This window comes from Centruroides vittatus, unplaced genomic scaffold (assembly GCF_030686945.1).
Source record: "Centruroides vittatus isolate TY-2023 unplaced genomic scaffold, ASM3068694v2 contig_459, whole genome shotgun sequence".
Classification (NCBI taxonomy): Eukaryota; Metazoa; Arthropoda; class Arachnida; order Scorpiones; family Buthidae; genus Centruroides; species Centruroides vittatus.
Window position 1 is genome coordinate 2,055,148 of NW_027122255.1, and position 25,814 is coordinate 2,080,961.

General features: G+C 28.8%; 1 protein-coding gene across 1 annotated transcript; it reads left to right on the top strand.

Annotated features, from left to right (window-relative positions):
- The first annotated feature begins 1,796 nt into the window (after positions 1 to 1,796).
- On the top strand, positions 1,797 to 25,492 carry LOC136977449 (homeobox protein 2-like). Its single transcript, XM_067272935.1, has 4 exons — positions 1,797 to 1,939; positions 9,943 to 10,083; positions 15,997 to 19,068; positions 22,462 to 25,492. Exons 2-4 carry the CDS (start codon positions 9,949 to 9,951, stop codon positions 24,502 to 24,504), a joined length of 5,250 nt encoding a protein of 1,749 aa, XP_067129036.1. The 5' UTR covers positions 1,797 to 1,939; positions 9,943 to 9,948; the 3' UTR covers positions 24,505 to 25,492.
- The last annotated feature ends 322 nt before the right edge of the window (positions 25,493 to 25,814 follow it).

Consider the following 25,814-nt stretch of genomic DNA (forward strand, 5'->3'; position numbering starts at 1 on the left):
GTTTCTTGCTGGTATCTGACATCTCCATAAAATGAGAGTAGATCTCATTACCAGTGCATGGAACATGGATGCCTTATATAACCATGGGTCAGCTGAATTGGCCGTATGAATAGGGGGATGTAAGTAGGTTTGCGGTAAATTGTGGTGTTGAACTTATCTGCTACTTGAATCTTGGTGTCTAAGAAATTAACGATATTTCTTAATCCAATTTTAGTGTTAATCCATAGTTGTTGTTATTAAACACCCTTTAACACCTCCCCAATATCTGGTCTATTTCTCCCTACAATCAAAATGTCATCGTCATCAGTACAACAGTTAAATATTCATATTCAATTTTAGAAAGTACTTGGATTTTCTGCATTTTTAAATTATTTTTTTCTTTGTTAAAGCAATTTTTGTTTTTCTTTTGTAAGTGGAGAGTTTTATGTACAGCGTGTTCCATAAATTTGTAAATAGTTAAAAAATTCATAAAAGTTGAAAGAATTGGTGTATTTGAATGCAGTTTGTGTAAAAGTTATTCTCACAAAGGGGGATTTTTTTTGAGTAGAGGAAAAGAAAATAGTTTAAAATTTTGTCACTAGAGGGCACTGAATGCAAGAAAAATTACTGGAATTGTGCAAATCTGAGTCTTATAAAATGTGCAGGGTGTACAATTAACAGCTCATTTCTCAATTTTCCTGTTACTGGTGCTGACATATGGTTTTCATTATGATGTTGATGTTGGTGGATAAAGCAGTATCAGTGAAGTTGTTTTATCTCAGCCATGAATCACCGGCTGAAACTTTACAAAGTAGTACAACGTTTTGAAGAAACGAGAAATTTGTGTAATTGCCCACGCAGTAGTGCACCACATTTATCAGAGATTGGTACCTCTGATGAGGCTTCACAAATGGAAACCAATCCAGCAGGAGTGATTGGACCTGAACCTTTCTTCATTCTCTTCTGTGTCCTAAACCTTCGTAAAGTTTTAGCTAGCAATTTGTGGCTGAGATAAAACAACTCCATCAATAGTGCTTTATCCATCAACATCATAATGAAAACCGTATTTCAGTGCCAGTGACAGGAAAATTCAGAAATGAGCTGTTAATCATACACCCTGCATTTTATAAGACTCAGATTTGCACAATTCCAGTGATTTTTCTTGCATTCAGTGCCCTCTAATGACAAAATTTTAAACTATTTTCTTTTCCTCTACCCAAAAAATCCCCCTTTTGTGAGAATAATTTTACACAAACCGCATTCAAATATACCAATTCTTTCAACTTTTATGACTTTTTAAACTATTTACCAATTTATGGAATACCTTGTATTTGTGTTCATTTGTAATTATTTTGACTTGGATATCTTTCATTATTTTTGAAATAATTAAACTATTTAAAATTAATTATTAAATCAAAAGTTTCTATAGTTTTGTGAAGATGAATTTATAACACTTTATGACATTTAAGTTTAAATATTTACAGAATTTGTTTGATGATTTAAATAATAGTATGCACATTTAAAATATATAATTAGAAATGAGAAGTTTGATAAAATTAAGAAGTGACTTGAAAAGTTAAAAGTTTTCTAATAACAATTTTTACACATATTTAATTCTTATTGTTTTTTGTAATGATTTATTTGAAAAATTTTATAATGTAAATAAAAACAAACATTATAAATATAAGAGATTACTATATCATGTATAGAATTGACCTATATATGTAGATACAGTATATTTTATTTTATATAAAAAATTTTATTATAATTTGATCAAATATTTATTAAAATATAATATGTACTTTTTAGGCTGGAAAGTTAAGTTGTCATGATGGAATTCACTTGATAACAGAAATTATTTTTAAATGTCCTCCTACTAATTTTTTCTCTACCAGAAGCATTGATTAATTTGTTTCTTACTCAAGACATAGTTTCTAATTCAACATACTGTTGCACAAAGGTAAATGAATATTTTATATTTATTATTCAACTTTGCCATAAAATTTTTTTAACTTAATGATTATATTATCTAGATCAGGAGTTCTCATAAAACAGTTTTCCATGTCTGTACGTACAGTTATAAAACAGCTTACAGCCACACCAGTGTAAAAACATAGTAAAGGATCTCTTGCATTAATAATCACATTCCTTTCTGTTTATTATTTAATTTTATTGGCAGATATTTTAATGATAGTGAGTGAACAATACTTACATTAACTGAATTTTCTTGATGATCACATTTGAGAACTCCTACTCTAGATTGTTTTAAGTATTTGTTATGGAAAATGATGAAATTGTATAATATAGTGTATATGTAATTTTAAATGATTGATTTTGAAATGGGACAGTTTTACAAACCAGTAAATAATGATGTGACACAAACATTCAACTTTATCGAATATGGTAATTTGATTATAATAGTTATAATGATTTGAGCAATTTGTGTAAGATTTATACAGTAGTATAGAAAAACAGTAATTTGATGGGCGTGCTGAAGAAAGATAAAGGATGGCTTTTTAAAATTTAACTCATTAAAATTTCTTAACATTCTTAATTGAAATTATAATTATCTGAAATATGCAAAATGTAAGGCTAAATATCAAATGAACAATTATTTATTGTGACATTGTCACAGTGCCAGGCTACAGTTTTAATCATATTTTTTTAATCTATTTAATTTAAAACATGCTCTTCATCTCAAATTAGTACCTTGCCCCTCTACATCATACTTTTCCTGTTAGCAATAGTCATGCCAGTCATCTATCTAACTCCTTTCGGTGGAAAATTTTGAATTGAAATAACATGACTTCTGGTTTGCATCCGAAATTCATATATGGTTAATCGGGACCTCCTGCTCTTAATCTTTTCGTATCTGGTCTCAGCTTTCATTTATCTAACTCCTTTCTCAAGATTAAGGAAGGACAGGCATATGGAATATAGTGGAAATTTATGGGTCTATAACTTTTTAAAATTGCAGTCCAATATACAATTCAGTTAAACTCAAAATTTATAGCAAATATTTAAATTTATAACAAAATATTTTTGGATTTTTGGCTATTACAAACTATAAATTAAATATTTAAAGATATAATAAATTATTTAACTCTGTTTCTCAAGCTTGTATAATTTTTTTTATTTTTGCTATAATAAATGATCAGTATTTTCCTTTAAAAATTAAAAGAATAGCCATTATTTATTTATTTATATTTGTGATTACTTTCCTAATAATTCTCAAAATCCTTGTAAAGATTATTTTTATTGCTTTTGTAAAAAAATTGTACGCTTGGATTTCTCTACTTTTTCCTTTATTGTGTTTTAGAAATTTTGCCATAAATCTAAAATTTGTACAGTACATTATAGAAATCATCACAGAGGAGCTTTGAATTACTTCCAATGAGTGTTTATGACTAACATTTTTGATCTCATAGATGTTCATGAACTAGCAGCCTTTAAATCCTGACCAAAAAAGGCATTTATCCATTGCTTGGATTCCATTGACAAAAGAACTAAAACACATGAAAGACATTGCCAAAATGCATGGATACTGTAAAACCCTTAATGTGTGAGCCAAGTAAGTGGAGAATGTGTGAGCCAAGACTTACTTGGCTCACACATTCTCCACCGTAAACACTCAAGACTCACACCCAAACACTATACGTTGGAACCTGCCAATGTGATCACCTTTCACCTGATCACTTTTCTATGGTAATATTTAGGAAATTTCAGGTCAAATAAAATTGATCACCATAGAAAGATGATCAATTTTATTTGACCTATGAAAATCCAAGAAAAGTTGGATTTTCTTGGTTTTGACTTATACCAGGCAACAAATGCTGAATGAATATCAAATTCCCATCATGGAGGCCATTTATGGAGATGTTTAACAATATGCTGACATTTTTTTTACATAAAGACAGTTTCTAATAGGCATTTTTGTTAATATCGTCTCACTGAAACCTTTCACACTTAACAGTGTGCACTGAGTGTGAAAGAACAAATTCAATAACTGTTTATGTATTAGGGTAATCTGAGAGAAGGTCATTTACAATTATTATTTTATAAACTTTAGTCGATGACATATCTTTACATCTAACAGCAACAAATCTTTTATACAAATCCCACTTCATCAGAAAGTATTGTTTTTGAAATTACGATATTAACAATTAAGTATTCATTTATTGAAAACTTTCATGTCTACAAAGCAGAGAATACGTGACACCCCATACACAAGGTTATGTCTGTCAAGGCAGACTTTTCTTTCACGTAGTTGGAGTGATGAGAGATTGTATTCAGTACTAACTGTCCCATAGTAAGAGAGATAAGGTGACATTACGATTGCCACCTGCCCGGTATTGGGTCAGTTTGTCCAGCAATTTTAAATCGAGGCGATGGTCGATAAAAATATTTAAGTTTCAGCAAAACAGTTTAAAATATAAACAAAATTATATTTTCATTGAAAAAATATTAGATAAAATTATTTTTAATATTTAGTATGTTTACTTTTAATGATAAAATGCTTGGACAACATGTTAAATACTTTTTTGGCAACACTTTAATTTGTTTAAATTGTTCTTTTCTGTTAACGGGCTTAAAGTTACAACTGGTGTTTTGCCAGATGTAACTTTAATTCGGTGCATGATACCATCGTCCACATCACTCTGCTAAGACTATTGCATTTAACTATTTAGCTTATGTGACTGTACCAGCTTTAAGTAGTCCACTTGTGACTGTTTGATATAGTTTTAGGGGGTGTGTGACTCACCCACACCCCCGAAAAGTGCGAGGCACTCAGGTGTGAGCAATAGCAAGCATCGAAGCACACAACTACATGTGAAGCATGTAGAATAGGCAGGATACTGATACATGTTAAAAACTGAACTTTTGTGGCAAATATCTGGGAAGGGTCAACAATTCTGAGGGTTGTGTTAAACTTCTCATTCTGAGCTTCAATCTTACTTATTGCTGTACATATTAGCTGGCTTACCATTAACAGAAAAGTACTGTTTAAACAAGTGGTTTCCAAAGTGGGCACCCCCCTGTGGGCAGTGAGTAAATCTAGGAGGGCAAAAAGAAGTAAGTGGGGCTGGGGTGCTGGAGGCAGAGTACTGAATGGTGACCATAGGGAAAGGTTGAAGTCATTGACAACCTTTCCCCTTCCTGCATTAAAACAGGAAAGAAAAAACATTGTGTTTAATGGTTTTCAGATGTTGAGAACAATGCATGGTAAGGACACAAAGTGTGAGCTTCATAGAAAAGTTTTCCAAGGATATTTCCAAGCCTTTCTCAAACAAGAGAAAATGGGTTAGGGGACATTGGGTATAAATTTATAGAACAAAGGGACAGTGGATCAAAAAAGTTTGGGAATCACTGGTTTAAACAAACATTTTTGACCCTTTTCACAGGTCTGCATCAGGTTTAACAAGAATATTCACACTGTTTAAGAAGACAGTTCAAATGTTTTTGTTAAACCTGATGCAGACCTGTGGAAAGGGTCAAAAATGTTCTTTTATAGAAATTAAAGGGTTGCCGAAAAAGTATTTAAGGTGTTGTTCAAGCTAAATTAGTTTCAGCCTTGTTTTTTTTAATGATAAAACAACTTTCCCATTATAACTATTGAAGTTTTTGTTATAATTCTCAAATGATGCTGTAATACATCAAAATTTTGAATGCATTTTACACAATTCTAACAAGTAAGTAAAAGCAATTCTTTGTGCTAAATTTACTGTTGTTTTGAGATTAAAAAATTGATTTCTCAAGATGAATCAGTCTAGGAATTTATTTGATTCTTCTTTTCCTTGAATAAGTATGAGCAATTGTCTATTTAGGAAAATCTAGCTCAAATGAATGAATTCAAAACTTAGTTAATTCAACGAATATCATCATGAGGATATTCGTTTGGCTCATTGCATTAATTGCCAAACCTCATTTAGTGTTGAATACAGTGGAATTACAACCTTTATGAAGCATTAAAAAAGAAATGAATCTTCTCATTACCTTCCCCCTCTCCCAGTCGACATGTTGACCAATGAAAGTTTTCAAAGATGGTGACCTTAGATGACAATGGGGTTGTTTTTGTTTTTTTTGGTAAAAGGGAATTAGCTGTAATTTGTTTGGGGTAGTGTTGTGATATTAATTTTATCTGCAATAAGATTATAAATTTAGTTTTTACTAGTGATGTAACGAATAGTATATTCGACCTCAGCCGAATACCGAATATTAGGCTAGGAGCGTGGCCGAATACCGAATATTCGGCCAGGAGCGTGGCTGAATGGCCGAATATTCGGCCAAACTATTCGGCTTGATTAACGCACGTACGAAAATTGACGCTCAAACCGCATTATGGCAAGGATCGCGCACTCTGCTCTCTATTGGCCCGTGTCACTACGATTTTTTCTTCCAGTAGGTCTAAATTATTTAAATTAATTAATTAAATTATAATTATTAAAGTTAGTATGAGATGGAGCCTAATGTTTACCTCTAGTGCCAAATTGGTTTATAATTTATGTAATAGCCGTAAATAGCCCGATATGATTCGGCAGTTGTTGGTATTTAGATGTAAGTTATAACTTATAAGTTATTTTATTTGCAATCGATCTTTTTAACTCTAAAATTTTGTTTTTAATACGTATTTGTAGACTGAATAGTGCCCTAAGGATATACTTTAGTGGGGACATATGGTCTAATTTCTGCCCAGTTTTGGAACAGTTCAAATATATTATTGGGGTTTTCTATTTGTGAAGTTTTGTGATATTTTGTTGCTATTGTTTTTGTCAATATTTTTAAAATTTAACATGATTTCAAATGTTATCTTTTGTATATAATGAGAAATGCTCATTCTTTGCTTTATATATAAAATAAGTTATATATTAGTTATTCATCTTTTAGAAATAGATAAATAATTCTTTCATTAAGTACGATAAGTTTCAATAAAACGTTTTGTAAATCATTTTAAAATATCGTAAAAAATATTAAAATATACGCGAATACGAATATAACATAATTAACTAATCAATAATATTAATGCCCGATACATTCTAACCTATACACCATCAATGCCATAAGATATCGGGCTAGATAAAGGCTATAATATTATTTAATTACGAAATAATTTAATACTAGAGTTAGATGCTATTTCTTATTAACTTTAATAATTATAGTTTAATTTTCAGCATTAATAAAAGTTACCAAAATGATTAATTTACTGTGTTTTTGTTATTTCTTACTCCTGTTTTTAGGTATTCGGTATTCGACCGAATAGTGACTAAATATTCGGTATTCGGCCAAATAGTGATTTAAATATTCGGTATTCGGCTGAATAGTGAAAAATAGGCCGAATACCGGGTAGTAACCGAATATTCGTTACATCACTAGTTTTTACTACACAATAAAAGCATGCATATCTACATATAAATTGGAGACTACTTGGATTTCTTTCGAAAGATTGATTCTGGATTTCTCAATCACTTTCTATTCTTAATCTTGATGTTTATTAATTAATGAATGTATCATGCTCATAATGTAAATCATTAATTTTTCTAAACTAAAATAAACTTTAGAAAGTAATCAAAACAATCTGAATCTGAAGGAATTTTGGTCTGAAAGTCAATCTGAAAGAAGGAATTTTCCATCACATTTTTAAGATACTTTAATTACTTGGAAAACATTAGTATTTTTAGTGAAATGTGCTAAGAAAGATGCTGCTAAATCTAGATTCTTGAGACATTTTTAGCAAAAAACTAGTGCCAGCTTAAACCATGAGGATCCCACCATCTACAACATCCTCAAAAATGGAAAGACAACATTAACAAATTTTGGATACCAGGAATGTACAAAATTTCCTTAAAAGACAACAAATTTGGTTATGATCTCAAATACAAAAAATATGATTTCAAATATTCACTTAAACTTAGGCTATCTGAACACAAATATGATATTGATAAAGGAAGGTACCCTGGTTTATTATGTTTCATGCTAGTGCACTTTTCGTGCATGCAAACTTATCTGACTGGACTGTCATGGAACAGAACGAAACTAAGACACTTTTTCATTTCCTATGTATTTATTGTGAAATGCATTTCAGACCTATCAGGTCCATCATCGGTCACTATACATAGATTTCAATATTAGATACAAAATATGAATTTGGTGAATTTGTGCTGTATCATGGTGTCACACAATGGTAATTTACTAATGTTCAGTACATCACAGTACATTACAAAACAAGAAGCAATGTTAGGAAAAGTGGTGTTCTGCTAGTATCGAACAACATAACCAATTATCCTGGAAAATTAAAAATAAAGAAAATACACCACAAACTGGAACATGGAACAAAAGCAATATTGTTTATAAGTTAGAGTGCAGTTGCACAGTACCCCACATTTATGTAGGTGAAACCAAGAGGAAACTCCAAACAAGATTCATGGAGCACAACCATGCAATAAAATATAATGATGCTAAATCCACTGTTGCTAAACACTGCAACCAAAATGGATATGAAATAATAAAAGATAATACTAAAATCCAGAAACACAAAGAAAATATATTTAAAAGAAAACTATTTGAACACTTAGAAATTATAAAAATAAATAATAATAAACAATTAAATGAAAACACAGGCCTGCAGCTACATGAATCTTGGGAGGGTTTCCTAACAGATGGGGAAGGGGGAGAAAAATAAACAAACCAATGTATATTTGTAAGCTAGAGAAAAACACACCTGAAGGCAGTTTTAAAGCAGATGTGAGAAAGTAATGTACTGAACATTTGTAAATTACTGTTGTGTGACATTATAATAGAGCATGAATTCACCAAATTCATATTTTGTATCAAATATTGAAATCTATGTATAGCGACTGATGAGGGAGCTGATATGTCTGAAATGTATTTTACAATAAATAAATGAAATAGGAAATGGAAAATATCTATATAGGAAATGAAAAAGTATCTCAATTTCTTTCTGTTCCATGACCATCCAGTGTGATAAGTCTGCCTGCATGAAAAATGCACTAGCCCGAAACATAATAAATAAGTCAACAGACAAAAAGCGATTTGGATGTCAGATGCATAAACAAGCAGGGTGATATTACCCTGGTTATTTATGCATAAATAACCAGGGTAATATCACCCTGCATGTTTATGCATCTGACAACAATATACATCCTAACTTCAACAAGTGATTACTAACAAAAGGACAAAACAAGTGGACTACATTAAAACAATGGAAGCATTTGAAATTTTTAAATATTAAAAAAAAAAGGTTAAAATCTGATCTGAAAACAAAGGCTATTTAGAACTATATAAAGAATTGAGCCTGTGAAATGATATAGAAGTTATTTATTTTTAAGTATGTTCAGTTCCTTTAAAAGTTGTATTTATATTTTAGTAAGTTATCAAGGTCAATGTTATACTCAGCTAATCAAGAAATAATAACAACAGCTTTACAATTTAAATTTGAAATCTGTTCATTGTGATATTTTAAGAATTATTTGCAACAAAAATTTTATCATTATTTAATTTTGAAATCGCACAAAGTATACTTAATAATTTCATTTTTTATTAATAATTTTATATTGAAAGATATTTTCTGCAAACAAATTCAATTTTTGGCAATTTTTGTTAATTGATGGAGTAATGTGTCTGTCATCAAAACAAACGTTTGTTTATTTTGATATTAGTTTAAGGTAAATAAAACACGTTTTAACTTTTTTCTATGTTTTTATTGGAACTGATATATATATATATATACACATACATACTAATTAGAAACTAAATTTTTGACATTATCTTTATGGCACTGTATTTATGTCACTTTTAAAAAACAGATCATAAATAGAATTACACAGATTGATTTATATAAATGATCAAAAATAAAAATTTATGAATGATATTGTTTATTATTATTCGTAATTTAATAAACCATGTAGTAAAAATAAATTTGTAGCTAACAATTTTTTTATTTTATAGGATTTAATGGCACTATGGTGTAGATTGCAAGTAATTCAAAAAAGAAATATACAAGAAATAAGTAATGCAGCCCAGCGTTTAATGTGCCATGCATCATCCAGTGCCTATTTCTATTTGTTTGCAGATAAATTATGGGATCAAGTAAGTAAACTTTTATAGTGTCATTTGTAAATTTTGATTTCTGTTTAGTCATGACTGCTGTTGAAGTACAGTCAAACCTGTTTTTATGCGGGGAACAGGCAGTATGTAATTATATAAGCATCTACTGAAATATAATTGTAAATATTATTTACAATTATATTTCAGTAGATGCTTATATAATTACAAATAATCAAGTGTTATATTAGACATAACTTATATGAATTCATTTCAGTACACTCAAACCTGTTTTTGTGCGGTCTTTTTTTGTGCAATTTTTTATTTGTGCGATTTGTTTTGTGTGGTTTTTTTTGTGTGCGGTATATGAATTTCAATCAAATTGATATACTGTTCAAAAATAATTGCACAAAACACATTGCGCACATAAAAAATCGCACAAAAAAAGACCGCACAAAAACAGGTTTGAGTGTAATGTGAACAAATTATTATTAACATCCTAATTACATTGAAAATTAATTACAATAGAAACCCCTTTTAACCAGGGCATGGGCAGGGCAGTTGGTGGAAAAGTACACTATTCCTTAGTCAATATTTTTAAAATCAACTCAGACTCCTGATTTCTTTCACTAAAACATTACTAGTAAATTAGTAGTTTGTTTAATAGAAGTGAAGCTGGCTGTAATAAACCTTTTGACAAAAATAGTATTTTTATTTATTTTAATTAACTAGTATTTCACTTTTCCGGCTGTTATGTATACATAACAGCCGGAAGTATTGGAAAGGAAAGTATTGGAATTGTGTCAAATTTGATCCTTCGAATTTTTAAAATGTTTTCATATCCTCTGAACCCGCAAGTGTCAAAATATGGGGAAAAATTTCTGTGCATGTGTATGCACGTGTGTGTTGGCATCTAGTTTGTTTAATATCTCTTGATGGTGTAATGATGATAGAAAAGAGGCATTGGTGCTAATAAATTTTGGTTTTGAAAGGTGAAGGGGATGGAGAGAAAGAGAAGAGTGTTACATGTCCTATCTCATGTAGAATAAGATATAATGGTTTTATTTGTTGTTAGCATTTACAGGATTTTTTTATAAAACTTGTCTCTACCCTGAAAATTATGCATTTTACCATTTTATAATAATTAAAAATATAGAAAATTTTTATAACAAACTCTCAGTTCATCACTGATTACCATAAGAAAAAATTGTGCAGTTGATGAAATATTTTTGCTGTAATGTGACTTAATAAACTTTATTTCCAAACATGTGCAAAATAGCTCAATGCTAGAGTTATTCCACTTCACACTGCTACCTGTGAAAGAACCTTTTTACAAATGAAGATTGTAAAAACTGATAAGCATAATTGCTTAAGCCAGCTATTATGAGAACTGTTGTAGAAGGGCAACCTGTACAACAGTTCAAATACAAACACAAAATATAAGAAGTATTGGTTTCTGGGTGCATAGTAGTTTGCATGTAAGCTTTTGATGTATTACATTTGCTATTTGGTTATGTCAACCTAAATAGTCTGTTTCTATTAAAAGATTGCAGCTAAATATGGTTCATTATATAGTCTCAATAACAACATTGCTGCTGCTGCTAAACTATATAGACTTTGATAAAATGTTCATAAGTTATTGAAATTTTTAACTTTGATTTTCTTGAAAATATCTGAGAAGCATACTTTCTCCCATTGCTCAATAAAGATTCATACTAAGACTATTCACACAAACATCATTATTGAAATTTCTGAAGATTACATTATAACCTCTCCATGGTGATTAGGACAACTGACAGTGCATCCATATTAAACTACATTATGTAGTAAGAAATACTTGCACAACAGTTACGAAGAAAATAATTTTTTTCTGTTTGTAAAATGGTCATACATAACTGCAAATTTCCATTTCCATAACTAGAGACACAAAACAGTTAAAAGTAGGGATGGAAAGTTGGATTTGGGAGTTGAATCTTTTTTCAGGAGTCAGGAACAGAAAACTCATCAATTCTGACTCCTTATGTCATATTGATGTTTAAAAAAATTAAAAACTTTTTAAATGCCATTAATGCTGTTATTTTGATGTTTTTTTTAGGTCAAAGTATGTAAAATACAACTCTAATGTTAAAACTTTTCTAATGAGTAATTGTGTTTTATTTTATTATGTATTTATTATTTTATTTATTTAATAAATAACATATGAATAGTTAAAGTCAAAATAAAACCTTAAATACAGGTTTGAGATTAAACTCTAGACAATAGATTCCAGATTTCAGAAAAACTAGATATTCCCCTGTAGTTCATAAATGAATATTATATCCGATTTTCTTTGAAAATCAAATTCAAACATTCTTCTTAAATGTTATATTTTTGTATGTCGGGGACATAGCCAGAAATTTTTGAGTGTGAGAAAAAGGCTTTCAGATCAATGTAAATTTAGTCAAATTTTGCAACTTCATTATATAAACATGTGTAGTCAAGCAATGTATAGAACAGAATTGACATATTTATATGAAGACATGAGAGCATGCATGTTTTATAACAAATTAAACTATAGTTACTTTATCAACTATTTCAGTCTAATGTGTCTATTCTTATATATCCAGTGATCAATTGCCTTTTGAAAATTAAATGTCTGCAAAGTTGTAATCACAGACAAAACAGTCTTATAACAACAGATCAGACATCTCATTCATTGACAAACAACAAAATCATATACATTGTAGATATAGCTGTTTCAAAACATCCACAACATAATGTATATTTGCATTATTAGTAAATACTTAGTAAAAATTATTATTAAATAATTAGCAAATACTCAGAACTCTGTCCAAAATAGTGTCTATGGAAAGTGGAAGGGTACTTATTGTTATCTATAATTTTTCTTGCACAGATATTATACCAAATACATCACATTACAGAAAGCTGCCATACTAAAAACTGTTACACAATCAGGAAAGTATTAAACACACATACATAAACAGCATATAATTACAGAAAAAGCTATTATTGTGTTTGTTTTGATCTTGGTTTGACATTAGGCATGAGTATATAAGCTGAGTAGGATACATTTCACATCCACAGCACCGTAAAATAGTATAAGTTAAAATAATAAATAAGACTGTAATACAGCATTTTAATTTTTTAAAATTAAATATTTTCATTCTAAAGTAAGTGTAATAAATAATTTTGCAATCAAATATTAGTTCATTTAGAGAAAGGAATCCCATTATATAAATTTTTAACTAAGTGAACTAATATTTTCAAATATATGAAATGTGGAGGATGTGTGAAAATAATGAACATGCAAGTCTACTGTATAATCCTTCAAATATTTATAATGTCATTTATAATATTATATTAATTAATATTTTTATATAATAACTTTTATATATTAAATAGAATGATTTTAAAGTGTTAAATTAATTAATAACTTAAGTGGAATCAATAAGTTCTGAAATTTATATGCTAAAGTTTGTAGTATGTTCTCTAGAATACAGGCCTTGGAATGGATCACTGTTCTCACTACTTTTAAATTAGTCACTTTTTATCTCAACATTTTTGTGACTCCAAACTGTCACATGTTATTTTATTAATTAATGTTTAAATGCTTAAATTAGTGACATCCATAATGTCTTTTTCTTGTTGCACATTGAAAACTTCATGTTATTACATGACTTTTAGGTCTTAAAAATATCAGTAATGCAATATCATGGATTTGAGAGTGCACAGTCTAACATCAACAAAAAGTTTTTTCAAAGTACAGTATTTTATTTCCTTTCAAACCCATCACAATTAACTTTCACACCTTCAATTTGAAAGGCAGGTGTTAATAAACCAGTCTAAAAATGCAAACCAAGTGCAAAAAATGATGATAGTATCCTTTTAAATTATGGTTAATTACCTTTTTTTTTTAATTTTTGTTTTAATAATTTTGATAGTGTAACAAAATTACTGATTAAATTTTTTTTCAAGTTTGTTAATATTTTGTAAAATTGGAAAGTTTATTAAGGAACAATTTAATAAGTTTATAGCTTTGTAACAGATTACAGGATTTATTGATGAATAATAAATAAAAATAGTGTTTTATTTTCCCAGCTTGTTATGTATATAACATGGGTAAGTGCTGAAATCGTGTTAAGTTTGATTCTCAGAGTTTTTTACAAATTTCCACATCTTGAGATCTGAATCCAAAAAAGGCAAAAAAAAAAACATTTGTGTTGGCATCTATTTTGTTTAATCTCTCAGAATGGGGTAATGATTAAGAAACTAAATTTAGTGTGATGCTTATGTATAAAGGGCATTGATGCTATTAAATTTTGGTGGTTATAGATCAAGGAGTGGGAAAATAGAAATGGGTTGTGTGTCATTACTTGAGTGGGTTCGACTTCATGATTTTACTCGTTATTAGCATTTATAATTTTATATAAAACTTGTTTCTACCCTCAAAATTAAACTATTTGTAGTTTTGTAATTATTAATAATATAAAAAAACTTGTTTTTTAACAAAATCTTGTAACAGATGGCACCGTAAACTAATTTAAAATTTGTTCTATTTACGTTGTCGTGTTTTCGCCAGGAAAGTTATACATTTCGTTTCTGGATTTTGTATTTAATGAAACGTCTTGTTTTAAATTTTAATAATTCTGCAACTCTAAAACTTTTTATAATTAATAATTTTAACCAATTAAAAGTTTTAATTTGCAAAATTTAAGAAGATAATTCATTGGAAAGAATGGTAAATATACAGGCAATTTTTCTCTCAATTTTTTTAAGACATGCCATACATCTTCTAATAGACTCTTCCCATATTTAATTATCAAACTGGCTGATCAACCCAGCACATATTAGCCTATGATTATGTTCTACAAAAAATAAAGAAACTGTGTAAAGAACAGATCAAAATATACAGATATAGCAAATGATAATTACCAACCCCTTTTGCTAATTTTGGTCAACCGACTTGGATACCGTGCACTCGAAAACAAAACCAGAAATTCCAAGTTCTGGTTTCAGTTTCACCAGAGACTGGCATCTATTCAAGTCTTTGCTGTAAGACTGTATCTATGCAAATTCAAGAAGAGAGAAAAAACTCACAAAAACATACTTTTCAGACCAGATTACAATCGTGACACTGTTTATGTAGAAGCATGAAATGCAAACAAATGTCTAGAGTCCTGTCTGAGCATTAGTTCTAAATTATGCCGCTGCGGCAAACAGCGCCAATATCCGGAAAGCTTGATTTGTGGTATTTTCTGGTCATAATTACAAAGTATGATTTCTTTATTTGGGGTGGAAATCTATTGTCCATTGACAGTTCCGATTAAATGTAAAATAAATATAAATAAATTACTATTAGTTAATAATGAAAGTGTGTTATTGTTCTTTAAATGAAAGAAAATGTTCTCAAACTAAATTATAACGTCAAATGAAACAAAACTCATAAACATAAACTAACATTTGGACTGAACTCCTTACAAATAACATATATCATCATGGACAACTAATTTTATTTGTCAGTGTTTAGTCACTTTTTCCTGGTTGGGAGTTACTATTATAATTTAATTTGAAGTCTCATTCTTTTCCGAGGCCTGAGAATATTCTGTGAACAAAAATAATAAGTAAATAACTGGAAGCATTCTAAATTTTTAAACCAAAATATTTATTCAATGTATAAATTTTATCTTTATTCAAAAAAAAATAAAAAATGATGAATTTTCTTATTTTGCCAACAGTGAAAAGCAAATCCCTATACCTTCATTATTATAAATGTAGTTATATTTACATATTACTATTTTGAAGATTATATATTAATGTCATTATTTTAAAAAATAACAACTTTTCAATGATTTCATATATTTTAGTTATTAACTAAATTTATTTTTTTTATAAATTTAAGTTACTAAAAAATAAATTTTCAGATAATTGTTCTAATTGCATATATATTTTTGTTTGCAGTTTGGAGTGTCACTTTTGCCATTATATTTGGAAATGTATATAAGAGGATTAACATCAGACTTGAATTATTTTGAAATTATTAGAGGATCTGTAAATTCAGCAGTTGTAGAAATTGAATCCCATTTTGATTTTATATTCACCAAATTAGCATCTCTTTTTATTGGGAAGTATGATGAATTAGCATTTGAATGTTTATTGACTGCATTTTCATTTAATCCTTCAACAGAAAAATTAGATCAATTAAAACATCTACATGAAAAATTATCTTTAAAGAATAGTCAGTGTACAAAACTGTGTAAAAGAACTGCTGAAGAAACTAATAGTGGTAATAATATTGATAAATATTGTGAATGCACATGTGATAGAAAATATTTAGTTGCATCAAGATCTAATAACTTTCAAAATGATTCAGAAGAAAAACGACCTATCTACACTTACCATTTTCCTCATTTAGTTTTAGATAGTGATCTTGGAAAAGTTCCATACACAGTTTTGAAAGATTTTGTAACAGTATTAGAATGTACGAGAGACTGGCAGTTAAAATTAGAGAGACGTTGGGAAGATACAAGAAACAACTGCTTACTCTATTTAGAAAAGTATATAAATGCAAGGAAATCATTTCAACAGACATCATCATATGACAGTGCAGATAGTGAAATGGACTCTCCTTCAGAAGGTGATGATGATATTTCAAGTAAGGCATCAAAGGTTGAAGAGACTGTTACCCAACAATTATATAAAGAGCCACTCAAAAATGAACTTAGTAAAGTAGTAAAATCTAAAACACAACAGAAGCAGAAATATCATGTGGAAGAAAATGAAGTGTTTGAAATTTCAAATTTTGCTGCGGTTGACAATGATCTTGATAAAGAAATGAAGAAGAGGAAAAAGAAAAGAAAAACTAAAAGAGAAAAGGATAGAGAATTATCTTTGAAGAAGCAAAATACAGATGATACTCAAACAATAATAGTTCATAAAGTAAAAAGCAATGATACAGATAACTCTAAATCTAATATGAGTTCATTATCCCATATTGCAACTTTAGATTTGGCAAATATGTCTAATCACAAAGTTAAGATATTTCTTTCTGAATCAAATTCAAATGTTCCAACTCCATCGAAATCAAGTGAAGATGTGTCTCAAATTATATCAAATGCATCTCAGACTCGAAATCCTGTAGTTGTTCTGTCAGATATACTTTCAGACAAATTGGCTATGAAAGGTGGAAGAGTTAACAACAAATTCAATTTTCATTGCAGCAAAGGAAAAGAAATTCAAAATTTAAATAAATCTGACTTGGAGAAAAGTTCAATTGACCCAAATTATGATGAACTTGCATTGTCATCTAGTTTTTTATCTAATCCTGACAATATATTAAACTCATTACAAAAAGTTGTAGGAAAAAAACCAATCTTAGGTAATGAAAATGACACTATTTGCAATGAAACTAGTAATGTCAAATTTCCATCTTCATATGCTAAACCATCATCTGGAATTTTAAAAAATAGTCACTTATATAAAGCATTAGATGGGAGAGAGCCAAATTATTCAACAGCTGATCATTTAACTATTTCACAGCCTATCAATGAAAATGTGTCTTCATTTCAATCATATGAAAGATCATCATCAAATATTAACACAGAACAAAAGTTAAATATTAATGAAACTGAAGTGAATGAAAATGAAAATCTAGAAAATAAAAATGATGTTGAAAATAGCAAGAAAACTGAAGAGAGTGAAGATAGTAATAATTCAAAAATTCAATTGCCTGTGAGTAATCTTTCCAACAAAATCAGATTACAGGTTGATAAAGCAAGTGGAATAGTTCCAATGCCTGTTGCTACACTTACAATTCCATTGCCAGTAGGAGTACAAAATAGTACTGGCAGTAAAGTACTTTCAGGTAAACTTGTAATACCTGTTAATACTCTTCAGAAAGCAATTAGTGCATCAACTCCACCTATAACTTCCACTGCTGGAACAACAGAAAATGTCAATAATGTTAATAAAAGCCGTATGCTTTCAATTCCAAATGTGTTTGTAATGAAAAATGTTCAGAATGAAATTAATGAAGAAGAAAAGACTTTGAAGGAGAATGGATCAAATACTTCATCAAAACAAAAACGTATATGGGCATCTGTAAGAAATCTTCATGGATCTATTGAGTGGCGTAAGGTTGCTGACAGAGGAAACAACTTAATTAAAATGTCTCAAAAGCCTCAAAGCTCCAAATCAAAATCAGGAATAATTTTAACTACTCAGGCTAATTTTTCAACTAATGAAACCCTAATTAATGAATTAATTACTTCATCAAATATAGTAAATTCTAATGGATCGCTTTTTTCTAATTCTGAAAGTTCCATGATGACGTATGAAAATAATTCAAAAAGCAGTGATTATGTATTGGGTACAACAAATTCAAATGAAGCAAACACCACAAAAATGCAAGCTATTCCATTACCATTGATTAATTATCAAGAATCGGTTGAACCAGATGTTGGTCCAATAAATTTATCTTTACCCAAAAATCTATCGCCTGAGGATTTAAGCAGTCGAAGAACATCTTCAGGATCAAATAATGATAAAAAGCCATATCAAACGCCAGTCCAAGATAATTATAATAATTTAAGTAAGACTGATAAACAAGATGTAACCAATGATTTCAGTTCTGCTTCCTCTTCAGAAAATCATTCATCATCTACCATATCCTCCAAATCTAGTCCCTTAATATCACATCTTTTATCAAATACGTCTCATTCAAATATGAGAAAAAGTGCAGTTGTTGGACCTTTCAGTTCAATCATTTCTTCTCTTTCTAAAATATCTCATACTTATGCTAAAGATCAGGATCATATACTTAGTGAAATTAATGAAACATTTAAAAGAGAATCTTTAGAAACTTCATTGGATTTAAAAGTAGCACCAAAGGATTATTCTTTTCATTACTCTCCAGATTATCAAGTAAAGAAGAGCAACTATTTAGAAGGAATGCAATCATCAAATGCACCACCTTCTGAAGCTGCAAAATTAAGCATGCTTGTTGCAAATAATACAAACAGATTAAAAAATGAAGTAAGTAAAATTTAATTTAAAAATTTCAATGAAATTTTTGTTTTTTTAATAGTTTTTGTAATAAAATTAAACATAAAAAATTTATATAAATGACTTATTGTGTTTGTAATTGGGAAAAAGCACCCATAATTTAAAGTGGATGTGAGAAAAATGTTATTTTATTTTAATGATTATTTTAAATTAAATTTAATTATTTTGTTGAAAATAATATGACAAAAATATAATATATTTTTCAATAAAAGTTCTGATATTACTTTGTAAATGCAAATTTTTAAATAAACAAAACAAAAAATATTTATAGATAAGTTATAAACATAAACTATAACCAATTTTTAATAACTAAACGTATCTAAAAGCTAGATTATTTTTAGGCTAGAACTAAGCTGCTGTAATTCTTAATTAAAAATTACAGAATTATTTATTTCAGAATTTTATCATATTCTATAATTTCATTTGATTAATAACTACTGTAGCAGGTTTTTTTTACATTTAAGATAAGAAAATTTGACGAAAACCATAAGCTGCAAGGGATGTGGAGCAGCATGTGTTTACAATGTGTGATGTTAGAATCTATATCATGCTGCTATTGTAATAGTTTTTTATTTCCTCAAGAAAGTAATTTTGAGTTTTCTTCTTCAAAAGTACTTTTTTCATTTTAGAGTTCAAAATGAATTCTAAAATGAGAAACTGCACTCTCTACTGAGAAAGTTGGAGAAATGAATTTGGTTGCTACAGTTCTAGTCTTAATATAATTGGCTTTTAAATTAGGCTAAGAAGTATTTGTAGGCTTTTTTTAAACAGTTACATAATTTTAAAAATTAAGCATTTTGAAGTGAAAACATTTTATTGATCAAAAGCAAAATAACCTTTTGATGATAAAACTCTTTTTGATATTCTGATGAGATTGGAGATGGAGAATATTTAATCAATGATGAAATTGATAATATGAATGCCTATTGCCATATTCTAAGGTAGTTTTTCCCAGACAGTTTTAAACATAATAATATCAATAATTCAATTTTAATAAGGTGATTAATAAATCCACTATTATATTATCCATAAAAAAGTATATCCTAACTCAAAAAGTTTCAATGTTTTATTCATTGTGTTATTTTAAGTTTAATTAATTACAATCATAATGAAATTAATTTATACTTTTTAATCTCAACTATCTGCATTTCACATAATGCAATATAATCACCACAGTTATATGTTAAACTCTAAATTCTTATATGCTTGGAGAACAATTTGTGTTTGATGTTCAGATGACATAACTAGTAGGATATCTGCATAGTATGTCAATTCTAGAAATGAATCTTACTTTACTGTAGTATTTTAAAATTATCATCATTTAACTTAAAGCATTTATGAAATACTGGTATTGCCTTTTACTAATGCCAAATTTGTTTATAATTAAATATTAATCAGCTTAAAACTAGTCAAATTAGAAAAATGCTATATTTTTCAATATAGCATTTTTCTACTTTATTTTGACTTACATCTGGACTTTATAATAATGTTTTAAGATACAGAGAATAATAACAACATTACAGGTATACCTCGAGTTACGTCGTTTCAAGTTACGTCGTTCTCTATTGTACGTCATTTGTCAAAAAAGTATATGGAAAAATAAAAATCAAGTTTAAGTCATTTTATTCGACTACATCCGTCCACTACAAATATTGAAGTCGTAATATCACTAGAAAAGTATTAAAAGCACATAAAATCATATTAAAATATGTACATTTATAGTAAATATTAATATAATCATCATAAATCCTAGAGAACGAAACATGAAAACATCTGTGTTTCTGTGTTGTCGTCTTACTTAGCGGTCTTTAAGTGCTCATTATTGGCGTTTTCCACGGTAGTTCCAATATCTACCATTTGACGTCATTGTCAGCGCCACTCAATATGAAGGTCTGTATAATATCGAGCAAAGTCTGTATAAGACTTTGCTCGATATTGGTAAATTTAACATAAATTAGTTTATTTTCTGCTATCGCAAAATAATTTTAATAACTGTATTTGTTATTTAACCTTAAAAAATCATCTTATTTTGTAATGTCTTAGAGAAACCACATTCACAAATAAAGAGTCTGCAAGGTACTGTAAACATCACCAAATTGTAAACATGTACATTTACAAGTATGTACTGCACATACATGTATTTGTAAATTTAGATTACTTTTTCTGTGCCATATTAAAAACTAAAATTTATTTGTTTGTAAGATTAAAATAGATTCTTATTAACAATATATTATTAAAAATGCATTTATAAATAAAATACAGAATTGGGAATGGTAATTTGTAGTTTAGCCTAGTGACAAGTAAATTCAACTTACGTCGCCTCTCCTGGAACCAATTACCGACGTAAGGTGAGGTATACCTGTATTCCAGTTTGGGTTAATTAACTATTTAAGTTAATTTATTTTTTTAATAAAATTTTTTATAGAGCATAAAAGTATTTCATGGATTAAGAAAAATTGTTATTTCTTAAATTTTTTTTAAATTCTGCATGAAAATAATCACTGAGAGCTATCACAACACCAATTCAAGATCTGTAACCAATATTCAATGTAACTAAAACATAAAAATGCCTATATTTAAGTAACAAACTATTATTTAAGATAGAAAATGCTTAAAACATTGTTTTCTGATCACAAAACAGTTCATGTGTTTAACAAACAGTTCTTCATGTGCAGTTATATGTATAGTATGCATTCTGTACCATAAATGCTTACTGTAATGTATGGCAAATAATGTACAGCAATGAAAAACTTATTAGGAAGAAAACAAACACAAATTTATATTTTCTTTATCAATAGGTACTATGATCCTGTATTATTAATATAATAAGATAAGAATATATACATAAATATTGCAATGCTTTCTCTGGGTCTAATCACACAAAGGGGGACGATTATATTTTCTTGTAATGGACTAGTGAATAATAATATGTATTTAGTGTTAATTACTTAGATAGAGACATGAAGTTGAGAAAGTTGATGAAACATACTTAAAATGTCTGTCTGATTTTGACATTCTAAAATTTATATTTGGAATGTAGTTCAAGGCTTTTTCCATACATTCTTTTGTTAAAAGTGTTTTTGGGTGTAAATATAAGTTTATGTAAACATAGATTTGAAAAACTTTGTATTGAACGATACATATATTCTGTGAAATTTTATACTAAAAATTGAGAGTCTGAAAAAAACATTCTAGAGGATATTTCTATATCTATGTATATTTTTATTTATTTATTTTTCAAATATTCAGAATTTCACTATTTCTACAGTTTCTAATATGAATATTTAGTGAAGTAATAATAAAAATAGCATTATAATTTTTAACTAAAAGTTTTAAAATTAATAATAATTTTTTTCCCCCTAGAATATGCAACAGCCATTACCAATAGATCAGTCTTATCAGTATAACACTTCCACAAGATCTTATACTACTACAAATAGTGAACAAACAATAGCAAGGCAAATGTTTCCTGTAAACAATAGCCATTCCAACTATGCTGCAGATAAAGAAGATAAACATATGTATAAACCTCCAGTTCCAGTGTATAAAAATCCCAAGAGTGATTCAAATAATTGCAACAAGAGAAAAATTTCCTGCAAAAAGAACCGTGCTTCAAATACAAAATTGAAAGTAGACAATGAAACAACAGAACGAGAAGTACAGTTGATGATGGGCCAGATATTCAATGAAATGAAAAACAAAGGAAATTTTCCCTCTAATATGAATAATAGGAATTATAAATCAGTAAAAAATCAGTCATTTTATCAGCGAAGTAAAGTTATGAAGAATAATAATAATGAGAAAAAGCAATCACCTGAGAATTCTAAAGATGTAAATGATGAAACTGAAGCTGACAAAGCAGAAAAAAAATATGGATGTTGTCTTTGCTCGAGTCGTCTTTCACATCAGTATAGTTTAAAAAGACATTACAAAAGTGTTCATCAGATTGAAGTACATGCAAAAGACACACCAGAAAAAATTTTTCAGATATATGAAGCTGTTAAAGTACAAAATGCCACAAAAAATCTGCCAGAAAAATCATCAATTAAAAATGAAGTAAAAGAAGCAGTCAGCATACCATCAACAGCAACATCTCAGTCCAAAACATTTAAAACAGTTGATCCAGTACAATCTTCTGAAGTTCAAAATAATGCTTTACCAGCAATAGACGTTGCATTTCCTAACTTTAACGCTTTCCATCAACCAAATACTCAGTGCAGTGTTTCTTCTGCAATATTAAATCATTCATCAGCAGCAGAGAAAAGCCCGAATTCTGCATATGTTTCAGATACTGTTAGTATTTCCTCGTGTTCACACTCAAACATTTCATCCTCTACAGAATGGAATCAAAGAACTTACCCTGAAAATATACAAGAAATGAATTTGAATATCCATTCAAAAGATAGTTTTGATATAAAATCTTCTAGTGTTGACAGTGTTAATAGAAAAAATAATCAGATTTGTAACTCAAAAAATGAAAGTTTTGATGTTTCCAAGACATTGCCTTGTGTTTTGCAAAACAATTTCTCCAGTAATCCGTCCTCTACTAATTCTGATTTTAGATGTGAAGCTGAGAAGGAAAATGATAATCAGATGACAAAAGATACAATAGTTTCTTCTGATAATGTGAACAATAATCTTATTGATCCTCTGAAATTATCAGTGAAAACAAGTGAATCTGAATCAGTTTCACTTAGAAACAATGACTTTGAAACTAAAAGTGTGTCTGAGAAGGAAAATAATGGAACTAAATGTGAAGTAAACCTAAAACAAATGCTAGATGAATCCTCAAAAGCATGTGAAGACTTTCCTAAAGAAGATTGTGCAATGGACGTAAATGTGAAGAATGAATCTAATTCAAATAAAAATTCTGATGAAAATCAAGACGTCGAACAGTGTAATAATTTCAAACCAAAAAGTAATTTGGACAAGAACAAAGTTAATGATTCAGATAATGCAGTTGATAGTGAAGTCAGCAAATTAGTAGCACATTTATTACACATTGATAATAAACCACATATGCAAGAAGTTAACGTATCAGAAGCTCATAAAGATACTTCTAAACAGGAGAATCATCTTTGCAAAGAAACGGACACAGATGGAAAATCAGAATCGTCAAAATTACTACGGCAAAGAACTCGTCCTCGACAATCACCTAACTCTCACATGAAGCGATCTTGTCCTTGTTGTCGGGATTCCGAGACTTCTAGTTCTGCAACTAAAAAGTGTCGAAACATTTCTAGTAATATTTCTAAGACAATTCGTCATCCTTCTACACATTGGATGAACGTTGCTAAAACTAATGTGAATTTACAGACAAAAAAATCAAAGAAACCTTCTTCTGTCATAAGTACTCGATCGTCAAAAAGATTGAGAACGAGGTCCAGCACCGTGTTATTGACTTGATCTATAAATCTCAAATGGTCATGTTTTAAATCCATTGATTAAACTGTAAATTTATATTGCTAATCATGTTTATATTCTCATGAATTTAAGTTCAGTAGCACAATATGGAAATCAAAACTACTAAAGTTTGTAATTGAACTTGATTTACATGATTTAAGAATAGTTTTCTTAATTTGAATGTTATGAGTTAGTGTAATATAAATTTTCCTAATTTGTTAATCATCGTTTGTTACTAGTACTGAAAAATAGTTATATCAATTTTCTTTTTTTAACAAAACGAATTGGCACAAAGCATAATTGAACCTATTTTTAGGGAATATGCTTTATGATAATTTCAATATTTATTAAATATGCATTAACAATACCATCATTGTGTGGTATTTATAAAATAAACCATAAGAAACAGAATGTTCAAACCTATGTTTATCATGAATGTCAAAATTATTTGAATTGTAAAAAAACATATTTCAATCTATTCTTCAGAATTTGGGATATCTTGTTCAAAAATCATGAACATTGTATATTGGCCAAGCCATATATATATATATACACCCACATATATATATATATAAAGGGTTAAAAGTGCCTTGAAGAAATTTTGATGACATTAGTAATGTTAAGACTTCTTTGGCATTAATGATAAATCTCTCCTGCCCTCCTCGAATCTCATTAGGGAGAGTCATGTTTCATTTTGTACAAATAACCATCAGCATTTTTGTAGTTGTCATTGTACATACAGTTTAGTGCACTGATTGGAAAAAATTATATATATAAATATATATATTAAGTGTTCACTTTTACATGTATTCAGTTGCTTTTGTCTTACTGTGGTGAAGAGCTTTTATTTTCGTCAGTTGTGTCTACAGATAAAACTGAAATGAATCTATCAGTTTGTATAGTTGGTGTAAGTGTCAAATGATTTCTGTGTTCATTTCACTCTTTTACACCTTGTTTTATGGAATCAGAAATATTAAATATAAGTACATAATGCAGTTTGTCTTGACTCCAATTCATTTAATATTTTTAAGAGGAAAATCTGAAATAGTTTAGTAATGGATCTGAAAATTGACAAAATGAATTTGAAATATGTCATTGTGAAATATAAAGGTTATATTGACAGACAACAGAACATATTACTATTTATGTTTAATTCTTATTTATTATTTACAAGACACGGATTGATACAGAATGTGTTTCAGTGTGTAGTGAAAGTATATACTGAAACATTAGTCATGTTTTACTGAAGAACAAATGTTTGTGATCTAGAGTGTTCAGAGCCACAATTTGCCCTGAATAATTTACTTGGGCTA